This window comes from Elephas maximus, chromosome 23 (genome assembly GCF_024166365.1).
Source record: "Elephas maximus indicus isolate mEleMax1 chromosome 23, mEleMax1 primary haplotype, whole genome shotgun sequence".
Classification (NCBI taxonomy): Eukaryota; Metazoa; Chordata; class Mammalia; order Proboscidea; family Elephantidae; genus Elephas; species Elephas maximus.
In genome coordinates this window covers 20,088,312-20,111,302 of record NC_064841.1, presented here as the reverse complement: position 1 = coordinate 20,111,302, position 22,991 = coordinate 20,088,312, and the positions used below count along the sequence as shown (strand labels likewise).

General features: G+C 43.2%; 1 protein-coding gene across 2 annotated transcripts in view; it reads right to left on the bottom strand.

The window, feature by feature from the left end:
* Positions 1-22,991, bottom strand: part of NMNAT3 (nicotinamide nucleotide adenylyltransferase 3) — a 125,996-nt gene that overhangs the window by 49,297 nt on the left and 53,708 nt on the right. For both annotated transcript variants that reach the window (XM_049867401.1, XM_049867402.1), the window contains exon 2: positions 13,653-13,802. In XM_049867401.1, coding sequence (XP_049723358.1) covers positions 13,653-13,761 — 109 coding nt within the window. In that variant the 5' untranslated portion in view covers positions 13,762-13,802. The remainder of the gene's footprint in view (positions 1-13,652; positions 13,803-22,991) is intronic.

Sequence of the window (22,991 nt, the reverse complement as noted above, 5' to 3'; positions counted from 1 at the left end):
GGGCCACTTGCTTAAAGAACTTCAATGACTCCCCTTCACCTAAAGTCCATCTAAATGCCTTACTTGGCATTTCAGACTCAAAGATCAAGCCTCAACAACTTGTCTACTTTCTGCTAGTCTACCCAGGCTCTGCTCTCACCAAATCTGTCCTTGGGACTTGCAAGCTCAGGGGGTCTCATAAGAGCCTGCTGTTGGATCTCTGCAGCATGGGGCAGTGAGAAGAACACTGGCCTTGGGGTCAGAGACCTGGGTACAAGACCCCGCATCCCCCCCATAATTAGCTGTGTAGGCAACAATCTGTCCGAGCCTCAGTTTCCTATCGGTAATGATAGAGATAGTAGTACCTCCTGACCATTGAACACATTCTGTGTCTCAGCCCTTGTACTTACACAATCTCCCTCAGTCATCTTAGCTCATGTGATGCTCTGTTGTCCGTTGCCATTATTCTGGTGATTAAAGTACTTCTTCTCATTCCAGTCTCTCCACTTGCCCCATTTGATTTCAAAGCTTTTTGAGAGTAGGAACTAGAAGTACTGTACCTTCATCTTTGTAAAATCCTTCTGTACTCAGAGGTTTATACATTAATAAGGTGCTTATCTTCTATCCCATGGTCATTTTCCTAAGGTTCCGTACTTCCCAGTCCTGACTCAGTTGTTCAACCTTCCCAAACTCTTCCACTCTGCCCTCCATATCTCCACACTCTCCTGTATCTTCTTCACTGAGAGGTCCTGATCACACCCTTGCCCTTGGCTTCTATCTATCCAAACCCAAAATCAAACTTGTTGCCGTCAAGTCAATTCCTACTCATAGTGACCCTATAGGACAGAGTAGAGCTGCCCTATAGGGTTTCCAAGGAGAGGCTGGTGGATTTGAACTGCCGACCTTTTAGTCAGCAGCCAAGTCCTTTGATCACTATGCCACCAGGGCTTGCTAATAATAATGATAGCTGATATTAAAGTATAGTTTACCCAACAGCATGGGGATTAAGACTACCTACCCACTGATCTATAAAACCCTAAGTTTACACCGCAGCTTTAGCACACGGGACCTGATGCTCCTCTCCGCCCCTGTCTCCCCGCTACCAAATACCACTTCCCCACATCTGCCCTCGTCCTGCCCCTCTGCCCTCCGTTACAAAAGCGCAGCAGTCTCTGGGGAAGTCTGTGTATCTCGGCTTGGGCTCCCATCCCCTCCTGCCCTCACGGAGGCTGCAAACTGGTCAGCTGCGCCCTAAATCTATGACGGCAGGTATGTCTTACTTGGTCTACACTGTGCAATTTTTTTCTTTAATGATTAAATATTTAATACTTTTTTTTTCTTTTAACTTTTTATTTTGACATAACTTCAGACTTAGGGAAAAGATGTAAGAGTATCACAAAGAATTTTCATAGACCCTTCACCCAGATTCCCCAGAAGTTAGCATTTTATCACATTTGCTTTATCTCTCTCCACACACACACACAATTTTTTTTCTGAACCAGTTCAGTAAGTTGCAGACACAATATATCCTTTCACGTATTTCCTAAAAACATTCACCTACATAACTACAATGATCAAAATCAGGAAATGAACATTGATACAATATTATTGTCTAAACTACAGACCTAATTCATATCTCACTACCTATCCCAATAATATTCATTTAAAAAAAAATTGCCATTGAGTCGATTTCGACCCATATCGACCCTACAGGACAGAACTGCCCTGTAGGGTTTCCAAGGAGTGGCTGATGGATTCGAACTGTTGACTTTTGGTTAGCAGCCAAGCTCTTAACCACAGCACCACCAGGGCTCCAGGTGTTCATTATAGCAGTAAATAAACACATCCCAGATCATAAATTGCTTTCAGCTCTTCTTTAATCTGGACTAGTTCTCCAGTCTCTCCTTGTCTTTTACAATGCTGACCTTTGTACATTTGTATACAGGCCAATTTTTTTGTAGAATGCTCCTTAATTGAATTTTATCTGATGTTTCCTCGGGACGAGATTCAGGTTATGCACTTCGGTCAGGAAAAGCACCAAAATGATGGCATGCTCTTCTCAGAGTATCTCATCATGAAATTCTTGATGTCAGTATGTTCCATACTGGTGACGTTAGCTTTGATCATTTGGCCAAGTGGTGTCTGCCAGGCTATGCTACTGTAAAGTTATTATTTTTTCCTTTGTAATTAATAAGTATATTGTCAGGCATTATTTTTCCACTATACAGATATCTTGTTATTCTAATCTACTGGTTTTAGAATCTGTTCATGAATCTCATGGGAACCAATAATCAGGATGGTGACTGTCTATTAGCTGGCATTCTACTTAAAAAAAAAAAAAAAGCTTCTCTTCTTCCCCATTTATTTGTTTAATTATTTAATATAGTTGAGTCTCATGGATTATCTTATTTAATGACTTATAATCCTTTACTTCATCAGGTATTTCTACTCTCAGATTGTTCTGGATTTGACCAGTGGAAATCTCCTTCAAGTTGGCTCCTGTGTCCTTTTGACTTGTCCTTATTATCTCGGTACTTTCTTATTCTCTGGGACCACAAGATGTTCTAGGTTCATCTTGTACTTTTCCTGTCCCAGCCCTGGAACCAATCATTTTTCCAAGGAGCCCTTTTAGTAAAGAATGGTATTTAGAAACCAAGATTTGGTTACTAGGTTGTACTATTGCTGTTGTTGTTGTTAGTCGCTGTCGAGTTGATTCTGACTCATGGCGACCCCACGTGTGCAGAGTAGAATTGCTCCACAGGGCGTTCAAGGATGTGACCTTCCAGAAGCAGATTTCCAGGCCTGTCTTCTGAGGTGCCTCTGGGTGGATTTGAACCACCAATCTTTTGGCCAGTGGTCAAGTGCTTAACTATTTGCGCCACCCAGTCATTCTGTACTGGGGTATAATTATTTCTAAGCCCTCTTAGCAAACAGGGCTAAGATAATAGATGAATGCATTTCTGTATACATACACAGATCTATGTCTGTCTGTCTGTCTATCTATCTAATCTTGCTATCATTTTATCTATCCATGAGTTCACACCCATACTTCTAATTCCAATGCCATATCACAGGGTTATTTCTATCTTCTCTCTATTGATATTTGTAACTCCTTTCTCCAAGATCAAGAAATCTGATTCCCATTATCCACAAGATATTACCTCCTTGCTCAATTCTAGACATATAATAAGTAGTTTCAGAATTGCTAAACCATATCTCTGGGAGAAAGAAACCTACTTATTAGAGTTGAATGTTTGTTTACAGTTGACTATTTCGTTTCCACCTACCAAACAATGCAACAATCAATAATATTTTAGGCATAAAAATTCCTACTTCCAGCTTCTCTTGAAAACTCAGAAGATATGGTTATCCCCTGTGAATAGGACATGTGTGCTCCACTGGGCTGCTGGTCTCAGTGTGCCACTTCTGCCACTCGCTACAAACAAACCCGCCTTTCTCTTGTACATTCAAACTCCGTTCTACCTCTTCTAGTTGCCTCTATATCCTCTCCCCCCATTCTCTCCTGAACTCAGAGTCAATCTGGTTGTCAGTATCACTGCTTCAACAGAACCTCGGCCACAGAGATCGCCACAAAGCCCATATTACTGAACTCCACAGGTATGCTTAATCTTCATCTAATTCGACCTCTTGATAGCGTTAAACGCTGGAGAGCCCTCCTCTTTCTTGTCTTCTATGACAAACCACTCTAGTTTCCTCCTACCTCTTGGATCTCTTGGGCTCTTCTGCAAGCTTATCCTCCTTTGTGGAGTTGCTAACTGCTGGGGCTCCTCAGGATTCATCTCTCCTTATAGCTCTCCCTCTGTGATCTCATCTACTCCTGCTGATATCTTTATCATCTACAGGCGACTCACACGTCTCTCTTCAGTCTCATATTCTCCTTTGAGCTCTAATCACCAGCTTCTCTTAGATGTCTCACAAGTCCTTCAAATTCAACGTTTCCGAAGCTGAATTGGTCTGTTCCCCAAGTCTGGTCCTCCTTCAGGACCCTCTCTTTCTCAATGGGCAGCACTTTTTTTCTCCTTCAGATCCAATCCATTGCCCGTTCAATTTTACCTTCTGATTAGCTTCCACATCTGTCAACTTCTCTTCACTGCCTCCTCATGTCCTTGTCAAAAGTATTACTTCAACTGCCTTCAACTGGTTTCCCTCCAGCTACTATCACTCATCTCAAACTACATGCTATACACCAACACGTGTGTGTGTGTATGTGTGCATATGTGTGTGTGTAAAGTGCAGGTCTTCTCACGGCTCTTAGGAGCCTTGGCGGTGCAATGGTTAAGTGCTCAGCTGCTAACCAAAAGGTTGACAGTTCGAATCTACCCTGCAGCTCTGCGGGGAAAGACCCAACGATCTACTTCTGTAAAGATTACAGCCAAGAAAACCCTATGTGGTAGTTCTGCTCTGTAATGTGGGGTCGCTATGAGTCAGGATCTCAATGGCACCCAAAAACAACTCATGACTCTTAGGATAAAAACAAATGCCTTAAAAATGGCCTGTAAGGCCCTCATGGTGTGTTCCTTTCTCTCTCTGTAGCCTTACCTCCTGCAACATTTCCTTTTGCTCCCTGCTACCTGGTCATCATGACCTGTTCATTCCTCAGTGGTCATAGTCTCTTCCACCACAAGGCCTTTGCACACACACTTCTATACCACGAATGCTCTTCCTTGCATCCCTTGCCCCAACCAACCCCACTTTGTACCTAAAAAGTGCCTCATCACTCTTTTCTAGTTCAGTCCTTACCTTCTCAGAAACATCTTCCTGGACTCTCTGCCTAGGTAAAATTTGCCACGTGGATAGCATCAGGAACATCTCCATTGTGGCATCTGTCACTGAAGTGATTTTACCTCTGTGAGATTTGATTAATGCTTGTCTCCCCCACCGGAGTACAAGCCCCAAGAAGGAAAGAGCCCACTTTTGTTCCCTGTATTGTTCCTGTACCTAGCACAGTGCCAAGCACAGACAGGCATGCAACAAGAATTTGTTCATTAAATGGAGACAGTACAGCAGGTGGTTAAGAGCATGGATTCTGGGGTTCTACCACTAACTGGCTCTATCTCATTCAGCTTCAGCTTCCTCGTCTGCAAAATAGGGTTATAGTACCCACTCGTAGGGCTGTTACCAAGATTACATGAGTTTATTCAATGCACTTAGAACTCTAACTGGCAAATAGTAAGGGTGAGACAAGTGTTTGTTAAATACATAAAATGAAAAATACTGATTCATTTAAACAGTCGTTAAATGAGTAGGCATTCATTAAACTGGCAGAAAGTTTGACTAAAAAAAAAAAAAAAGAAGATACAAGTGGACTGCTGTTGAAATACAGGCCAATGGTAAAATTACATTGACTAGAACAATATAACAAACAGTCTATCTAACAGAAAACAGGATTTAAATTTAATTCAACCTCCATTAGTGAGTTTGTGACTACACGTTGCAGAAACCACCACTTACAACTGGGAATGCATCCAACATCTTAAGAATGATGCAGGCTCGAATTCTCAATATATTCTATGAATGTTTTAGGTATGTCTGAAGGTATTGCCTAGTCATATGTTAAGCTGTGTCATTTCTGTCAAAAGTCTGCAAAACAAAAATAAAAATCCCAATTGAACTTTTTAAAAATGCCCACGCCTACTCCACAAATTCATCCATGGAGCTTCTGATAGACTTCCCCCTGAGAGCCCAGCACCACGCACGGCACAAGGCAAGGGTGTGCCTATGATTAACGGACCAGCTTACAAAATACACAAACTCCACAGACACCAAACATTCATACCAGCCCATATTTTGGTCCAAAACATTCTTTCAAGTAAAGGAATGTTATTAAAAAAAAAAAAAAAAAAGAAGTTGGGTGCAACATTTTATCCACTGAGTATGTATGACTTTGTCCATGTATTACTAACAGTGAAAATGTCCAGATACAAGTTTCTTTTTTATTTAATGTACAGTTATTTCATTATACCCAGTGCCGTAGAGGTTTTTATTTTTTTAAATCACAGAACTAAAGGTAGTTCATAGTTTCAATAATTGATAATGCCTCTGTCAGTTTTTAAGATTTGTTGTTGTTTGAAGAGAAAAAGGAAGAAGTAAACAGAGGAAGGGCAATTGTGGTTTGAAGAAGGGGTGCTCCTGACGGAAGGGAAAGAGTTGAAAACAAAACAGGAATTAGAGCTACTTCAGCAAACTAATGCAAAAACCAAACCCAGTGCCGTTGAGTCGATTCTGACTCATAGCGACCCTATAGGACAGAGTAGAACTGCCCCAGAGTTCCCAAGGAGCGCCTGGTGGATTCATACGGCCTACCCTTGGGTTAGCAGCTGTAGCACTTAAAGCCTACACCACCATTCCTTCAGTAAACTAGGAACCAAAAAACCCAAACTCATTGCTGTTGAGTCGATCCCGGCTCATAGCCCCCCTATAGGACAGGCTAGAACTGTTCCATATGCCAATCTTTTGGTTAGCAGCCAAGTGCTTAACCACTGCACCACCAGGGCGCCTTGGCAAACTAGGAGGATGCTATTAATCTGTATTTAAAGGTACTAAACCAATTGCTTCAGTTTGTTTAATTCAATTTATATGCATGCAATATCGAATTAAAATTGTGAGTTGTTTTCATGAAAATACACCAACAGAAGGGAGATTTATTTTTCTTCACCAAAAAGAGAGTCAGCTGTGGGGCCAGATTTCCAACCAGCCTCAATGGTGAGCTGATTCCAATGGAGAGTCAATGCACTGTTCAGCTATCTGTCCCTGGAGAGATGACGGGTCGGGTTACAGCTCAGTGTTCATCTGTTGGTAGCGGAGCAGTGGCCAGCATCCAAGGCTATGGGCAGGAGATGATGCCTGACATTCACACTTTACATTCCTCACGGTGGCAAGAAAGTCCCCCAATCTATGACCTGGGTCCTCCCTGCCTATTTAGTTATTTGGTACTGCTACAACAGAAATACCACATGTGGCTGGTTTTAACAAACATAAATGTATTTTCTCAGCGTTTAGGAGGCTAAAAGTCTGAATTTAGTGTGCCAGCTCTAGGGGAAGGCTTTCTCTCTCTGTTGGCTCTGGGAGAAGGTCCTTGTCTCTTGCCAGCTTCTGTTACTTGGCTTCTTAGGGATCACCATGTGGCTTGGCATCTGTCCTTCCCATCTCTGCTGGCTTGCTTCCTTGCTTAATCTGCTCTTTTATATCTCAAAAGAAATTGATATAAGACACACCCTACACTAATATTGACTCATTAACATAACAAAGAAAACCCATTCCCAGATGGAATTATAACCACAGGTGGTGGTGGCGTTGTTAGGTGCTGTTGAATCCATTCCGACTCATAGTGACCCTATAGGACAGAGTAGAACTGGCCCATAGGGTTTCTAATGAGCGGCTGGTGGATTTGAACTGCTGACTTTTTGGTTAGCAGCCAAGGTCTTAACCACTATGCCACCAGGGCTCCACTACCATAGGTATAAAAACCAAAACTGTTGCCATCAATCCCAACTCATAGTGACCCTACAGGACAGAGTAGAACTGTCCCATAGGGTTTCCAAGGAGTGCCTGGGTAGATTAGAACTGCCAACCTTTTGGTTAGCAGACATAACTCTTAATCACTATGCCACCAGGATTTCCAATCATAGGTATAGGGATTAGGATTTACAACACATGTTTTTGGGGGCACAATTCAATCCCTAACACTACCCTACCAGCCTAATCTCTCTCCCAGATACTGGAACTTGATTCTCCCCCACCTCTGTGCTGTACCTATGCTGCTCTCTCTGCCTGTAATGCCCCCCGAACTGTGCTAAGTCTTCCATATTTGTCAAAGCTTGGGTGTTGCTTCCTCTAAGAAATGTCCCCCCACTGCCGGATGGGGAGATGCCCCTCTTCTGTGCCTGGTGCCACAAGCACCTGACACCATGTGTCTCTTGCCACCTACACTGTGCATTCCCTTTGGGCAGAGGTTGCAATTTATTCATCTTTATGTTTGTCAAGAGTCAAAGTGTCAACTCAATGTACGACCTTCAAAGACACAGGTAGGAGAATTCATTCTGGACTTTCAAAAATGACCCAGCACTTTCCATACAGGAATGAGGGAGAATAAAGGGAAGAAGGTGCCTCAGGTCATCTGTGACCTGACCAAGGCCCTTCTACCTCTACCTGTTAATATCACTAGCAAAAGCAATTATATGATATAAATATACAATGTATCCATATGATTAACTACCTATGCATGGCTGTGGTTACCATGACCTTTGGGAACTAGGAATATTGGCCATGCCAAAGCCTTACCAAGAGGCTAAAGAGTCTGCAAGTACTTTATCAAGTACCTTACTTCTCCGGTACAGTTTATTGATCTTGTTGTCTGTGAAGCCGCTCATTCTACCCAGAGAGCACAACTCTGCACCATGATGAACCACATAACAAAAAAAAAAGGAACCCAGCAGCATGTCTGAAGAGTTGGCAGGAAAAGCCACCCAGTGGCTAGGAGTCAAGCTGATATTTATATCAAGTCGAGTAGAAGATATATATCCTGGAAATAAATTTTACATTATTTTCCACATTATTTTAAAATATACCAGGAATACATTCCTTCTTTTCCCAGAATGGAAATATTCTTTTCTTTTTTTTCCTTTCACGCACTTGCCTTTGGATAAATTTTGAGCAGTGGAGTTGTTGGCCCATGGGTACATACTTTATTTCCAAGAGATAAGGACACTTTATTTTCAATACAACAGTAACACTATTATTGGCCCTGAAATTAAACAATAATTCTTTAATACCATTTTTTTTAATATGTAGTCTGACTTCAAATTTCCCGAACTCTCTCATGAATATCATTTTGTAGTTGATTTGTTTAAAAAAGAATTCAGATAAGGTCCATCTGGTTTTAAAAAACAAACAATAGCCCTCCAGTTGGTTCTGACTCACGGCGACCTCAAGTGTGTCAGTGTTGAACTGTGCTCCACAGGGTGTTGAATGGCTGCTTTTTCCGGAACCTGTCAGGGCTTTATCCTGAGGTACCTCTGAGTGGAGTCCAACCTCCAACCTTTTGATTAGCAGCTGAGCCTGTAAACCCTTTGCACCATCCAGGTATTTGGTTTATGTATCTCCTAAATCCCCATCAAACTGGAGAGTTCCCTATTCCTCTTTCTTGCTATTTATTTGTTAAAGGAACTGGGTCATTTGTCCTACAGAATTTATCATATTTTTTTATATGGCTGAAGCAACCTTATGAAGTCTTTTTATTTTTTTAATTTGACATTTTTTATTGAGGTATAATTGACAATATACTGCACATATTTAAAGGATATAATTTGGTAAGTTTTGACAGGTATACACCTGTGAAATCAACACCAGAATCACCCCCTAAAGTTTCCTTGTGCCACTCTGAAATCTCTCACTCCTGCCCCTTGCTGCTCCCCCAAACCCCAGCTACCAATCTGTTTTCTGTCACCGTAGGTTAGTTTACATTTTCTAGAATTTTACATAAATGAAATATAGTATGGAGATTTTCTGGTCTGGTTTCTTTCAGTATAATTATTTTAGATTCACCTATGTATTTGATTCGTTCCTTTTTATTGCTGAGTATTCTCCTGATTTATTTCTTCGTACCGATAACTCAAAATCTGTTTTTTTTAATTCACATATTGATGGACTTTTGGATTGTTGCCAGTTTACAGCCACCATAATTAAGGTTGCTCTGAGCACACATGTACAAGCCTTTGGTTTTCATAGGTATCTTTTTTTTTTTTTTTAATCAGGTTGAGGAAGTTCCCTTCTATTCCTAGTTTGCTGAGAGGTTTTTATTTATTTATTTATTTAAATCAGGAACGGATGTTGGCTTTTAACAGCTGCCTTTCTTTGTATTTTTGACCACTGCTTTTGACAATTGCCTTTTCATCGAGATGATCATGTTTTTTTTCTTTTTTTTTAGTTTGTTAATATATGAAATTACATTGATTGGTTTTTAAGTGTTAAACTAATCTTGTATCTCTGGGATTAACTCCACTTTGTGATGCTATGGGATCCTTTTTATGTATATGTGGATTTGATTTGTGAAAATTTCCTTTAGGATTTTTGAATCTATGTTCATGAGAGATATCAGCATACAGTTTTCTTTTCTTTTCTTGTCACGTCTTTGTCTGGTTTTATATCAGAGTCATTCTGGCCTCCTAGATGGAGTTGGGAATTTATCCCCCATCTCTCGTTTACTGGGAGAGTTTAAATACGACTGCTATTATTTCTGCCTTACCTGCTTGGTAGAATTCACCAATGAGGCCACCTTTTTCCTTGTAGTAAGGTTTTTAAACCACCAATTAAATTTCTTTTAACCAGTGCAGACGTATTCGAGTTACTTATTTCTTCTTGAGTAAACTTTGGTTGTATGTCTTTTCCAGGGATTTGCTGATTCCAATGAAGCTGTCAAATTTACAGACAGAAAATTCTTCATAATATTCCCTTACTGTCCTTTTACTATTGGTTGAATCTGTAGTTATGTCATCTCTCTAATTCCTGATACTAGTATTTTGTATTTTCCCTCTTTCTTTTCCCTAATTGTTTGACTAGAGGTTTATCAATTTTATTGATTTTCTCAGAGAAACAGCTACTGGTTTCATTGATCTTCTCTAGCTTGTTAAACAGATCACTGTTATGTTAATTTCCCAAGGGATAGAATCAAAGCACAGGGCAGGTTACAGAAAGTGGCACAGTGGCTAAGTGGCCTACCTGTTAACAGAAAGGTTGGCAGTTCAAACCCACCAGCCGATCTAGGGGAGAAAGACGTGGCAGTCTGCTTCCGTAAAGAGTAAAGAGCACAGCTTTGGAAACCCTACAGGGGCAGTTCTATTCTGTCCTGTAGGGTGGCTATGAGTCGGAATCCACTTAACAGCAATGGATTTGGTTTTCAGTTTGGTATAAGTCATTATCATGTTAATTTCTCAAGAGATAGCATCAAAACACAGGGCAGGTTACAGAAAGTCACCAAGGACATGCCATACACCCTAAAACAGCCTCTAGTCAGATCCTGGGGTTCCTGCTTCCTGAAGCTGACTGCACATAGGTAATCTTCCAAAAGAACCCAATGCCTAAGGCAAACACTCTCTGCTAGGCTGCATACTAAACTGTTGATTTGACCTGAAGGCGACTCCAGGGAATCAGTTCCATAGGGGGCAAATGGCCTGGGTGGGTGCCCCAATTCCATGAACCTAGAAATTTGGATTCCAGGAGAATAAAAACAATTTTGTCACTCCTTCTCCTCTTTTCTCCTTCAAGGATTCCAATTAGAAGTGTATTAAGCTGCTGAAGCTATTCCACAACTTACTGATATTTCCTTTTTTTCCTTTCTTTTTTCTTCTTTTTCTATGTGTTTTGTTTTGGATAGTTTCTGTTGCTATATCTTCAAGTTCACTCACTTTTTCTTTTGCAATGTCTAAACGGTTGTTAATCCTATCCAGGGTATTTTTCATCTTACACATTGTAGTTTTCATCTATAAAAGCTCGATCTGGGTCCTTTTTATATTTTCCATGTCTCTACTTAACTTTTTGAACATACGGGGTATAATTATAATAACTTTTAATGTCCTTGCCTGGTAATTCTAGCATCTTGTGTTAGTTCTGGTTTGGTTTCAATTGGTTAATTTTTCTTCTCATTATGGGTATGGGTACAGGATTTTGAATTTTTTTTTGACACAGAACACCAAATTGCCCTTCAAGGATGTTTATCGTTCTTCCTATCACCATTGGCATAGAAGAGTGTTTGTTTCACTATCCTGGGAACACTGAATTTTGTCAATATTTAATCTTTGCCAATCTCATAAGCTAAAACTATTTACTCCCTGCTTAGTTACTGAGTGCTGCTGTAACAAAAATACCACAGTAGGCTGCATTAGAGAAAGAAATATATTTTGTAGACTTGAAGAGGCTACAAGTCACAATTTGGGGCACTAGTTCTAGGGGTAGGATCTCTCTCTGCTGGCTCTAGGGTAAGATCCTCATCTCTTGCAGGTTCTGTAGTCCTGATGCTCCCTGGTTTCTTGGCAACCTTCACATGGCATCTTCTGCCCACCCTCCCACCCCCTACCACATGCTTACTTCTGTATCTGATACGCTTCCGTTATACTTATAACAAAGAAACTCCTGTTCTAAGTAGGATTGCATCCATAGGCATAAGGGTTAGGATTCTAACACATACTTTAGGGGGACACAATTCCATTCATAACACCCCCTCAACAGACATTTGCTGAGCATGAGTGTATGCCCGGAGACTAATGGTGCCAATTTTGTACCACTCAAGCAGCTGCAGTTGCTGTCCTTAGGGTACTTATAACCTTGTGGTGTTTATCATGATTTTATTTTGCATTTTTGATCATTATTAGTGATGTTGAGCATCGTTTCTCAAGTATATTGGCCATTTATATTTCTTCTTTGCCAGGCTGCGTATTAACGTCCATTGACGGGTTTTAACTGGATTGTTTGCCTTTTTTATTCCATGGTAAGAGCTATTTATTTACTGAGGGTGAACACCCACTTTCACTTTTGGAATAATAAAAAAAAACCCTGTGTTTTGTAAACAAAGACATTTTCCTTAAAATAAACTAACACTTACATATAATTTCTCCAAAGAAATTATTTACATGTTACACAATTACTAACTTCTTCCTAAATTAAAAGTAAATAGGAATTGATTCTGGTATAAAAACAATGCCCCTAAAGGCAAATTTTTTTTTGAAAATACATAAATATAAAATACGTATATAAACACATAATACATAAGTACTTTCATATATATCTTACATTAACATATAAATGACTTATATTCTTTAGAAATAATCACACAGATTCCAAATGCCGTTTTACTCCCTTAATGATAAAATGGAAAGTCAAGGAGATGAAACATTTCCAGATTAAATATTTCTGGCTGATTAAATATTTCTGCTAAAGCCAAGCCACCTGTATTATAAATGCCCTGCATACGAGCTTGTTAATTTGTAACTGCCAAAGATCTATTCTCCAAAGGAGAAAATGTCAAAATCCTCATTAGCAAATCTCTTACTACCTACTATAAGGTAGCTGTTGTTGTTAGTGGCCATTGAGTAGATTCCTACACATGGTGACCCCATGTGCACAGCATACAACTGCTCCATAGTGTTTTCAAAGCTGTGATCTTTCAGAAGCAGATTGCTGGGCCTCTCTTCCAAGGCTCCCCTAGATGGGTTTGAACTGCCAACCTTTCAGCTAGTAGTCAAGAGCTTAACTTTTTGTGCCACCCAGGTACTCCCCACAGAGTTACAGGAGCTCTCAAAGGCACATGCTACCTAGTAATCTGGCTGTGTAGGTAAGTGTTGGGAGCCCCAGATGGGAGGCCCTAATTGAGGCACAGGTTCTATAAAGGGTCCAGTGTCTTTTTAGCATTCATGCATAATGTGAGGTCAGGTGGTGGGGCAGAAGTGTCCAACTCCATGGCCAGGGGTATGACTTGTACACACATCCCATGGCTAAGAGTGGGGTCACTCTGAGTATGATGGATGAAATGTATGCCACCAATTATGTTGTGAATGAACATACTAAGTAGTTTTACCAATGATGATGATGACAGCAGCCAACAAATCCTCACAAGCACCAACCCACCGGTTCTTTTATAAGACCCGGGCCCCCGGACTGACCTGTTTGGTGTAGGTGGTCTCTGGCCACCTCAAACAAACGCAGGTGCATGTTGGTGATGGGGTTGAAGGAGCCACAGGCCAGGAGAACCACAGGGATTCGGCTCTTCATCTTGTCAGGCACATCCACACCCCCTGCAGCAGCCACCGTGCCTTCATGGGGACAAAAACTCAAGTCAAGGAGTTGGCACTGAGATAATTTTCTAGATCAGTGTTTCAAAACTATACACCGGCCATTATTCCTCACTTGCAAGATGAGTGAAGGAGGCAATAACAAAGATAACAGCATTTATGGAGGGCTCATCATGGGCCAGGAGCTATGCCAAGCGCTACACCAAAGTATATACATTCTCCACCCAAATCTTGCCAACAACCCTCAGCAGTAACTTACATGGCTCAGGGACATTTAAAGCAGCAGGGTCAGGCAGCGTGACCCCAGAGCCCACGTTCTGCTCTTAACCCTCCCTGGGCTCTGACAGGTCACCTTAGCCTCAAGAGGAGGTTTGAAAGACCCCCATAACATCATCTCTTACAGTACAAACAGAACTCAGGAGGATCCAGGACAAACTGGCACTTTTAAAAGACTTTTAATTTCAAAATAATTTCAGACTTACAAAATCAGGACAAAGATTTCCTGTATGCCCTTCATTCAGATTACCCAAATGTAATGTATTTTACCACATTTCTCTCTTTCTCCGCATAAAAAACCCCATTGCCGTCGAGTCAATTCCGACTCATAGTGACCCTGTAGGACAGAGTAGAACTGCCCCATAGAGTTTCCAAGGAGCGCCTGGTGGATTTGAGCCGCCGACCTTTTGGTTAGCAGCTGTAGCACTTAACCATTACGCCACCAGGGTTTCCCTTTCTCCACGTGTACAATACATATTCACACACGCAAATGCATACATATATCTGTATAAATCTATAAACAAATTTTTTTTTCCTGAAATGTCTGAGAGTAAGCTGTAGGCATGGTACCTCTTTACTTCTAAATACTACAGCACATGATTTCCAAGAACAAAGGCATTCTCTCATAACTGCAGAATAATCAAAATCAGGAAATTAACATCATTATAGCATTATTATCTAATATACAGACATTATTCTCATTTCATCCACTGTCCTTTATCTGTTGTTGTTGGGTGACATCAAGTTGACTTTTGACTCATAGTGAATCCATGTGACAGAGCAGAACTGCCCTTAGGGTTTTCTTGGCTGTAATCTTTATGGAAGCAGATCACCAGGTCTTCCTCCCATGGAGGCTCTGGGTAAGTTCGAACCACCAACCTCTTGGTTAGCAGCTGAGCACTTAACTGTTGCACCACCAAAACTCCTCGTTCTTCATCTAGGGCCCAAGAATTATCTCATCTCTCCACTCTGTGGCTTTCAGCACCAGTCTAAGGTTAAAGGAAAGAAGGGAACAGTCTGGGCATGAGGGCAGGCTGGCAGACACAGCTCTCCTGACTCTACTTCACATTCCAGCAACAGAGAACTAATTATCAGTGATTTCTTCATGAGCTCCTCATAGCTTTTTGCCTTGAAGCTTTTGCACATGTTATTTCTGTTTCTTCCAACCAGAACCTCCTAAGCGTGTCCCGATATGTCAAGACTCAGCTAAGGTGATCATCTAATTCATGAATTCAACTACTATTTGTTGACTGCCTGATAGACGCTTGTGTCATTTGGGAATGTATTTGGCTGCAGGCCCCAGAAACCGAAAGTTAGGAATGCATTTGACTTTAAGTCCCAGAAGTCTATCCTCAGTGGGTTAAACAAATAGATGATTATTTGTTTTTCACATGACAAAAAGTCTGGAGGTCTGCAGCTTGGATCACCGTCTCAACATTGACCTGTAGATCTCCTGGCTTTCTCTTCAGGGTCATGAGATTGCTGCAGCAGCTCTAGCCATTATGACCACATTCAAATCAAAAAGATGGAGCTATACAAGCCTGGCTGCCCCTGTTAATCAAGAACCAAACCAAAAACCCATTGCCACTTAGTTGATTTCAACTCAGAGTGACCCTGTAAGACAGTGTAGAATTGCCCCATAGGGCTTTCAAGGCTTTATTCTTTTTTTTAAAAAAAGTAATTTTCACTGTGCTTTAAGCGAAAGTTTACAAATCAAGTCAGTCTCTCACACAAAAACCCATATATACCTTGCTACACACTCCCAATTACTCTCCCCCTAATGAAGACAGTCTGCTCTGTCCCTCCACTCTCTCTTTTCATGTTCATTTCGCCAGCTTCTAACCCCCTCCACCCTTTCATCTCCCCTCCAGGCAGGAGATGCCAACATAGTCTCAAGTGTCCACCTGATCCAAGAAGCTCACTCCTCACCAGCATCCCTCTCCAACCCATTGTCCAGTCCAATCCATGTCTGAAAAGTTGGCTTCGGGATGGTTCCTGTCCTGGGCCAACAGAAGGTCTGGGGGCCATGACCACAGGGGTCCTTCTAGTCTCAGTCAGACCATTAAGTCTGGTCTTATAAGAATTTGGGGTCTGCATCCCACTGCTCTCCTGCTCCCTTAGGGGTTCTCTGTTGTGTTCCCTGTCAGGGGTGTCATTTGTTGTAGCTGGGCACTATCTAGTAATTCTGGTCTCAGGATGATGTCGTCGCTGGTTCATGTGGCCCTTTCTGTCTCTTGGGCTTGTAATCGTCAAGGCTTTATTCTTTACAGGAGCAGATCACCAGGTGTTTCTCCCTCAGAGTGGCTGGTGGGTTCGAACCACTCATTTTTTTGGTTAGCAGCCAAGCGCTTCACCACTGTGCCACCAAGGCTCCTCTAATCAAGAACACAAGTTTTTCCAGAGGCCCCCCTGTAGATTTTGCTTCTGTCCTATTGGTCAGAATTGGGTCACATGGCCACTGCAGGCCTTTTTTCCAAGGCAATTCTGGGTTGACTCAAACTTCTAACCTTTCGGTTAGCAGCCAAGTTCATTAACCCTTTGCACCATCCTGGGACTCCTGCTTCAACTAAACACCCTTCCATACCCAAACCCAGAGAATACAATGATGGGGTTGAAATGGACTCATTCCAGAGACCCACCAGAAGAAAAACTTCCCGTCAGTACTCAAGCCTGGCTCCGATCTGAATGCAAACCTCATCAGACACACGGCGAGGTGTATGCCATGAAGGTGACTCATTTGCCCTCATCATCTAACAATATCCAGTGAGACAAAGTGAGCGTGGGAGACTTGATATTGGGAAGGCTTCTCATCGATAAGCACGTAACGGAGTCCACAGAGCCATTGATAATTTCCGCTAAGGATTTAACAAGTTGAGAAGGCGGTGTATGGTCTTCTTGGAGTTTATCATTAAACCGGAGACAAGATTTTACCTCTGGCCCTTACCCCTCTCCAGCCTCCCGCCTCCTACTTCACAGTCATCTAGACAACACTTTATGCTGCTCCTCAAACATGACACGCTGCTTCCTGCCTCCTCGCCCTGCAAATGCTGTAGTGGCCACCTGAAACACCCTCCTCACCCCTGCCACCCTGGCCATCCGCCTTCAAGGTTATCTCCTTGGGACCTTTACTTGAAGTCCCCTCCCCACCGTGCTAACCTTGCACCTGCTCCACACTTTCTTCTTTCATCCTCCACAGAACTGTCACCACTTTGTTTCCATGTCACTCATTCCCGTACCAACTGCAAGCTGCTGGCGGGTGGTTTCTTACTCATCTCAGTCCCCTCAAGTCCTAGCACTGTGCTCAGCACACACAGCAGCTATTCAGGAAACGTGGAATGAGAGAAGAAGCAACTGAGCCCAACCAAGTGTTCTCCATCTCAAACAGTCACCTGCTCTCTTTGGTTCTGTCCTTTCTGGGGATGTAATGAGCTGGATCTTCTTGAGATAGAAAATGACCTTTCTAGCTTTCTCCATTTACTGCGGAGTCAGCTCTGACTCATGGCAACTCCATGGGTGTCAGAGTAGACTGTACTTCACAGGGTTCTTGATGGCCAATTTTTCAGAAGTAAATCACTAGGCCTCTCTTCCAAGATACCTCTGGGTAGACTTGAACATCCAACCTTTCAGTTAGCTGCCAAGGGCGTTAACCACCTGCATCACCCAGGGACTCCTGGCTTCCTAGAGGCACTTAAAGCCCCTCCCCAAGACTGAATCCCACCCGACTCAGTTGAAATCAAACAAGACATCTCTGCCGTGTTATACCATGATCTCATCAATAGGGATATATCGGCCTCCTGCACACTGACACCAAGATCATCCCCGTACCCTGGAGAACCAGATGTTAACAGCTGGTGCTCTGCCAGATCAGAGTCAAGATGCATGTCCTTAGAGACCACGCAGTTTCTCCACAACAGCCAGGTGGCCTACAGTGTCCAGCCTTCCAGCTGTGCACTCTGCAACTGAGTATTATGCATTTGCCATTGGTCAGGCCCTCTGCTGGAAACTGGGGGTACAACAGATGGCAAAGCAGATGTGGTCCTTGTCCTCACAGACACCAACGGGAAGGACAACTAAATATGCAGTAACTGCCAGGGTGAGGGCTCATAGCTGGCACAGCTCACTGTAGCAGGCTACCTCATGGCTCCCAGTGATGCGCACGTTCTAATCCCCAGACCCTGGGAACTTGTTACCTCACATGGCAAAAGGGACTTTGCAGGTATGTTTAAGTCAAAGCCCTTGAGATGGGAAGATTATCCTGTTTATCCAGGGGGCCAATGTAATCACAAAGGTCTTTATAAGAGGGAGGCAGGAGGGTCAGACAAAGAAAAAAGAATTAAGGACAGAAGCAGAGGTCAGAGAGGAGAGGAGAGGCCATGCTGCTAGCTGTGAAGATAGAGGAAGGGGCCACAAACCAAGGAATGCAAGTGGCCTCTAGAAGATAAAAAGGCAAGGAAACGGATTCTTCCCAGGGCCTCCAGCCTGCTGACATTTTGATTTCTGACTTCTGACCTGGATCCAGAACTCTAAGAGAATAAACGTGTTGTTTTAGCCACTAAGTTTGCGGTCATTTGTTACAGCAGCAGTTGGCAACTAATACACTCACCTATTTAGGGGCAGGCTCTCAAAAGCAACCTTCAGGCTAAGGCAGAAAAAAGGAGTAGGAATTGAGCTGGTGAGGGGGATCTGGAAGGGTGTGCCTGGCACATAAGCAAAGTTCTAGAAACAACTACTCCACAAAGCAGCGGCTTGCAAGTGGTTGTGCGTCAGCCTGAGAGTGGCCCAAAAAGAAGCTGCATGGGGTGAAGGGCACAGACCCCCCCCTTGGAGTTTAGATTTTACCCTCTGGGCTCTGAAGGATTTTAAATAGGAGCATGTCTCACTCTGATTTATGTTTCAGGGAGAGCCATCCAGTGCCCCAGGATGAGGGAGTGGTGCATCGGAAGCCCCAGGATGCTGGGCAGAGGAAGCTGCCCCCAGGGTCCTCAGCCTGGTGAAGGTCAGGCCGGCCCCAGCTCTCTGGAGGATGGCCTTCCCTGCACCTACACCTGACCTTGTTCGCCAGATCATATGATACTTTCCAATGTCCATACGTACTAAATTCTCACAAAGGGTGCACCACCATTTGTCACAGGCCGTGGCGGAGACACAGAAAGAAAAGGCTAGTGGGAAGGTTAAGTGCCCTCACTGCAGATGTAATGTGCTCATGCGCGTAGCTTGGGAGGCAGTCAATTTACCCTTCCCTGCAGGAGCGCCTGATGCAGGACCTGGGCCCGACAAAGTGGCCACGGCCATGCCTGTTTATTACAGACATAAAGCAGATGACTTCGGGCAGAATGGAAATAGATTCCACAAACATCTTTCATTACACAGACCTCTTGACCAGACTCCTCATCTTAAAGAAAACAAGAGACACAGTTGGTATTTGTGGGGTTGACGGCCACATTTTTCTGGACCCAGGGAAGTCACTTCCATCTGGGCGACTTTGTCAACTTCTCCAGGGCAATCAACCTTCATCCTAACTCCAGGTACTTTTTCTTTTCAGCTTTGTTGGATCACCCACTGTTGCTATGGGCATACTGTGCTGCCAAGAACAAAAGCAGAGAGAGTCTTCTTTGTCAGCTTAAGAATCCTTGTTGCTCACTCCTTCAAGGAAAACGAACATGACAGTTAAGAACTCGCTGTAATTATGCGCCTCCCAGGAAAACAGTGAGCCCATCTCTTCAGTTTTGAGAACTTTTAAAGATTGGAAGGAGCGAACAGGATGCAACAAGGGCTCTTACAACCCCACGCTCATGAGTTTGGGATAGATTTCAACTGCTGGAAAAAGGTACAACTGAGGACCTCATGAGGAGCCCTGGTGGCACTGTGGTTAAAGCAATTAACTGCTAACGAAAAGGTCTGCAGGGTGAAAAACCAGCAGTGGCTCTGTGGGAGAAATAGGTGGCAGTCTGCCTCCACAGACATTTACATCCTCGGAAACCCTATGGGGTCGCTATGAGTTAGACTTGATGGCAGTGAGTTTTGGTTTTGGAGAAATGAATGACTATTGGGTTTATTGGGTGATAGGTCAGGTAGGGTCAAGCTTTACACACAGTGATGCTAATTCTTTGAACACGCCTGGAAGGGAAGTGTTTGTGCTTGCATTTTGGTGAAGAGAATAATCAATTTCTCTAAGCCTCAGTAAGCCATATGGAAAATGGTGATAATTACACACACTTCCTCAGGATATCAGAGGTAGGATGGTTATCAGAGTTGACCCAGGTAGCACAGTGTCTGGTCCAGAGGCAGTTCTCCAGAAATATTAGCTCTTTTCTTGTTTCTTCAAAACATAATTCGCTGCCCCTGGTACTGGCTTCTAACTGCCTGTTCCCTTGGTCTGAAAAAGAACCCAGCATTTTTCTAGTCACCCATGATCAAAACTTGCCAGCCCTCAGGGCAACTTCAGCATCCTCCTGCCTGTTAGTCAGCTTGCTCTGACCAGCTTGGCCTGGGGTGACGTGACCATTGAAAGGTGCTCCTGAGGAAGGCTGATCCCACATGGCCACTGCCAAGTTTTCCACCCAGCTCCAACAACCATGAGCAAGAATCCACTCAACGGCAATAGGTTTTTGTTTTGTTGTAAGCATCACTTTTCTCTGGAATTAAGTCAATACCAAGAAACAGAGGAACAGGTAGTTTAATGTCGTTATCATGTAGAAATAACATCTCCTGATGATGAAGAATTATTAAGCTTTAGAATCAACATCTCCCAAATCACAGCTGACTTGACAACTTGGAACAACAAAGGTAGAAGAGGGGGTAGAAGGTGACAAGGAGTGCCTGGGGAATGCAAATTAGTAGATAATCAAAAACACAAGCTCTGGGGTCGATAGGAGCTAGAATGGGCTCTGTGGCAAGGGGTCTGGTTTTCTGGTTACCAGGTATTGTGCTAGTGACCCTGGAGATATAGGGATAAATAAAATCTGGTTCCTGTTCTCAAGAAATTTATAGTCTTGCAGGATAAACAAACATCGAGGACCTAAGGTAGTACAAATCTTCTGGTGATCTCCCAATATCCATTGTTCCTTCCTTTTTAGTAACAGGATCCCTGTCTTTAGCTGGGGATATAGCTACCCTTTCCCCATCTCCTTTGCAGCCAGGTGAGGCCATGCAACCAAGGTCTGGCCAATGTGCTATGAATGGAAGTGTTATGTGATACTTCCAGGAACTCTCTTTAAAAGGGAAAGGTATGCTCTCCTCCCCTCCCCTCCCCTCCCCTCCCCTCCCCTCCCCTCCCCTCCCCTCCCCTCCCCTCCCCTCCCCTCCCCTCCCCTCCCCTCCCCTCCCCTCCCCTCCCCTCCCCTCCCCTCCCCTCCCCTCCCCTCCCCTCCCCTCCCCTCCCCTCCCCTCCCCTCCCCTCCCCTCCCCTCCCCTCCCCTCCCCTCCCCTCCCCTCCCCTCCCCTCCCCTCCCCTCCCCTCCCTTCCCCTCCCCTCCCCTCTCCTCTCTTCTCCTGTCCTGTTGTCTGGAGTATGGCAGTATAAGGGGCCCTGAGGACAAGGGACAATCTCAAATTTGACAAAGAATAAGCCAAGACAAAAGCAGGACCTTGATGACTTTGTGAAGCTGCCTTACTAGCTCTGGACTGCCCACCTCCAGGTTTCTTTGACTGAGGGAGAAATAATCTTCCAAGCTGCCATTGTTCCCTATTTTTCTGTTATAGGTAGTTAAACATAATCCTAACTGATATACTAATACCTCATAAGTGTTTATTGAATAGGAGCTCTGGTGGTGCCGTGGTTAAGAGCTATGGCTGCTAACCAGAAAGTAAGCAGTTCAAATCCGCCAGCAGCTCCTTGGAAACCTTATGGCGCAGTTCTACTCTGTCCTATAGGGTCACTATGAGTCTTGACAGCAATGAGTTTGGTTTATTTTAATGAATGTTTATTGAATTAGTATATAAAGAAATGTAAACTTTTAGAAGTTTCTGTTGTCCCAGTTAAACCTATTTTATATGCAGAAACTCAACTGGATATTGTTTGAAAGGGAAAATAAACATAAGAAAAATTTTTTACCATAACCTAATTTTCATATGAATTTTTCAGAGGGGAGAAACCCCTAGTCAGGACTCTAGAAGGTTGAGACCTGCAGCAAATCTGCTTTTCTGTAGATCATAAAAGGCAGATGCTGCCCTATCTCCTTCCCCCCAAAACAGATTCATTATGGTGTGTCGTCGTACCCTGCTTCAAGTGGGCATTTGCCATATGGCTTGGCAGTTTAATGGTCTTCTGATACTTGACAAAAATGAAGCACAATCATTTTGCAAGGAGTTTGCATTCCTAGATGGGCCTTTTCCAAATAACAGCTGTGCCTCAAAATTGAGTTACTCAATTTGCAATTTGTGGACACAATACTCAAACATTTATAAGTGAGCAAAACCTCAAATCACTTGGGCTATTTCCAGGCTTCAGAGTTTATTAAGTTTTTAGCAATGTTATGAGTGTGCAGCTGTCAACAAGCTCAAGCCAACATCTCTGAAGGCAGCAACGTCAGTGGGCCATGTGGAGTCGACCACAAACCAGTGAGAAAGAAAGAACATGAGAGAAAACAAGCCTCACCCAGAGCCCATAGTTAACTCCCTATGCCTTTCTCCTTCCTCCCTTCCCTTTGCGTAGACGATACCCAAATCTACAGCTCTATTCCTGACCCTACTTATGGGCCCCTTTATGTCCAGTGGGATGCCCACCTGGCACTAGCTTGGTAGCAAGCCAAAGAGAGTGCGATTCAAAGCCAATACCACTTCTTAACAGATTTGGGGCCACTCTGCATACACTGATACATCTTGAGTGACTGTATCAGTCAGAAAAGGCCAGGTGAGCTGCAGTAACAAACAACCCCAAAATCTTAGTGCCTTGAAACAATAAAGGTTTATTTCTTGTTCACATTACATGTACAA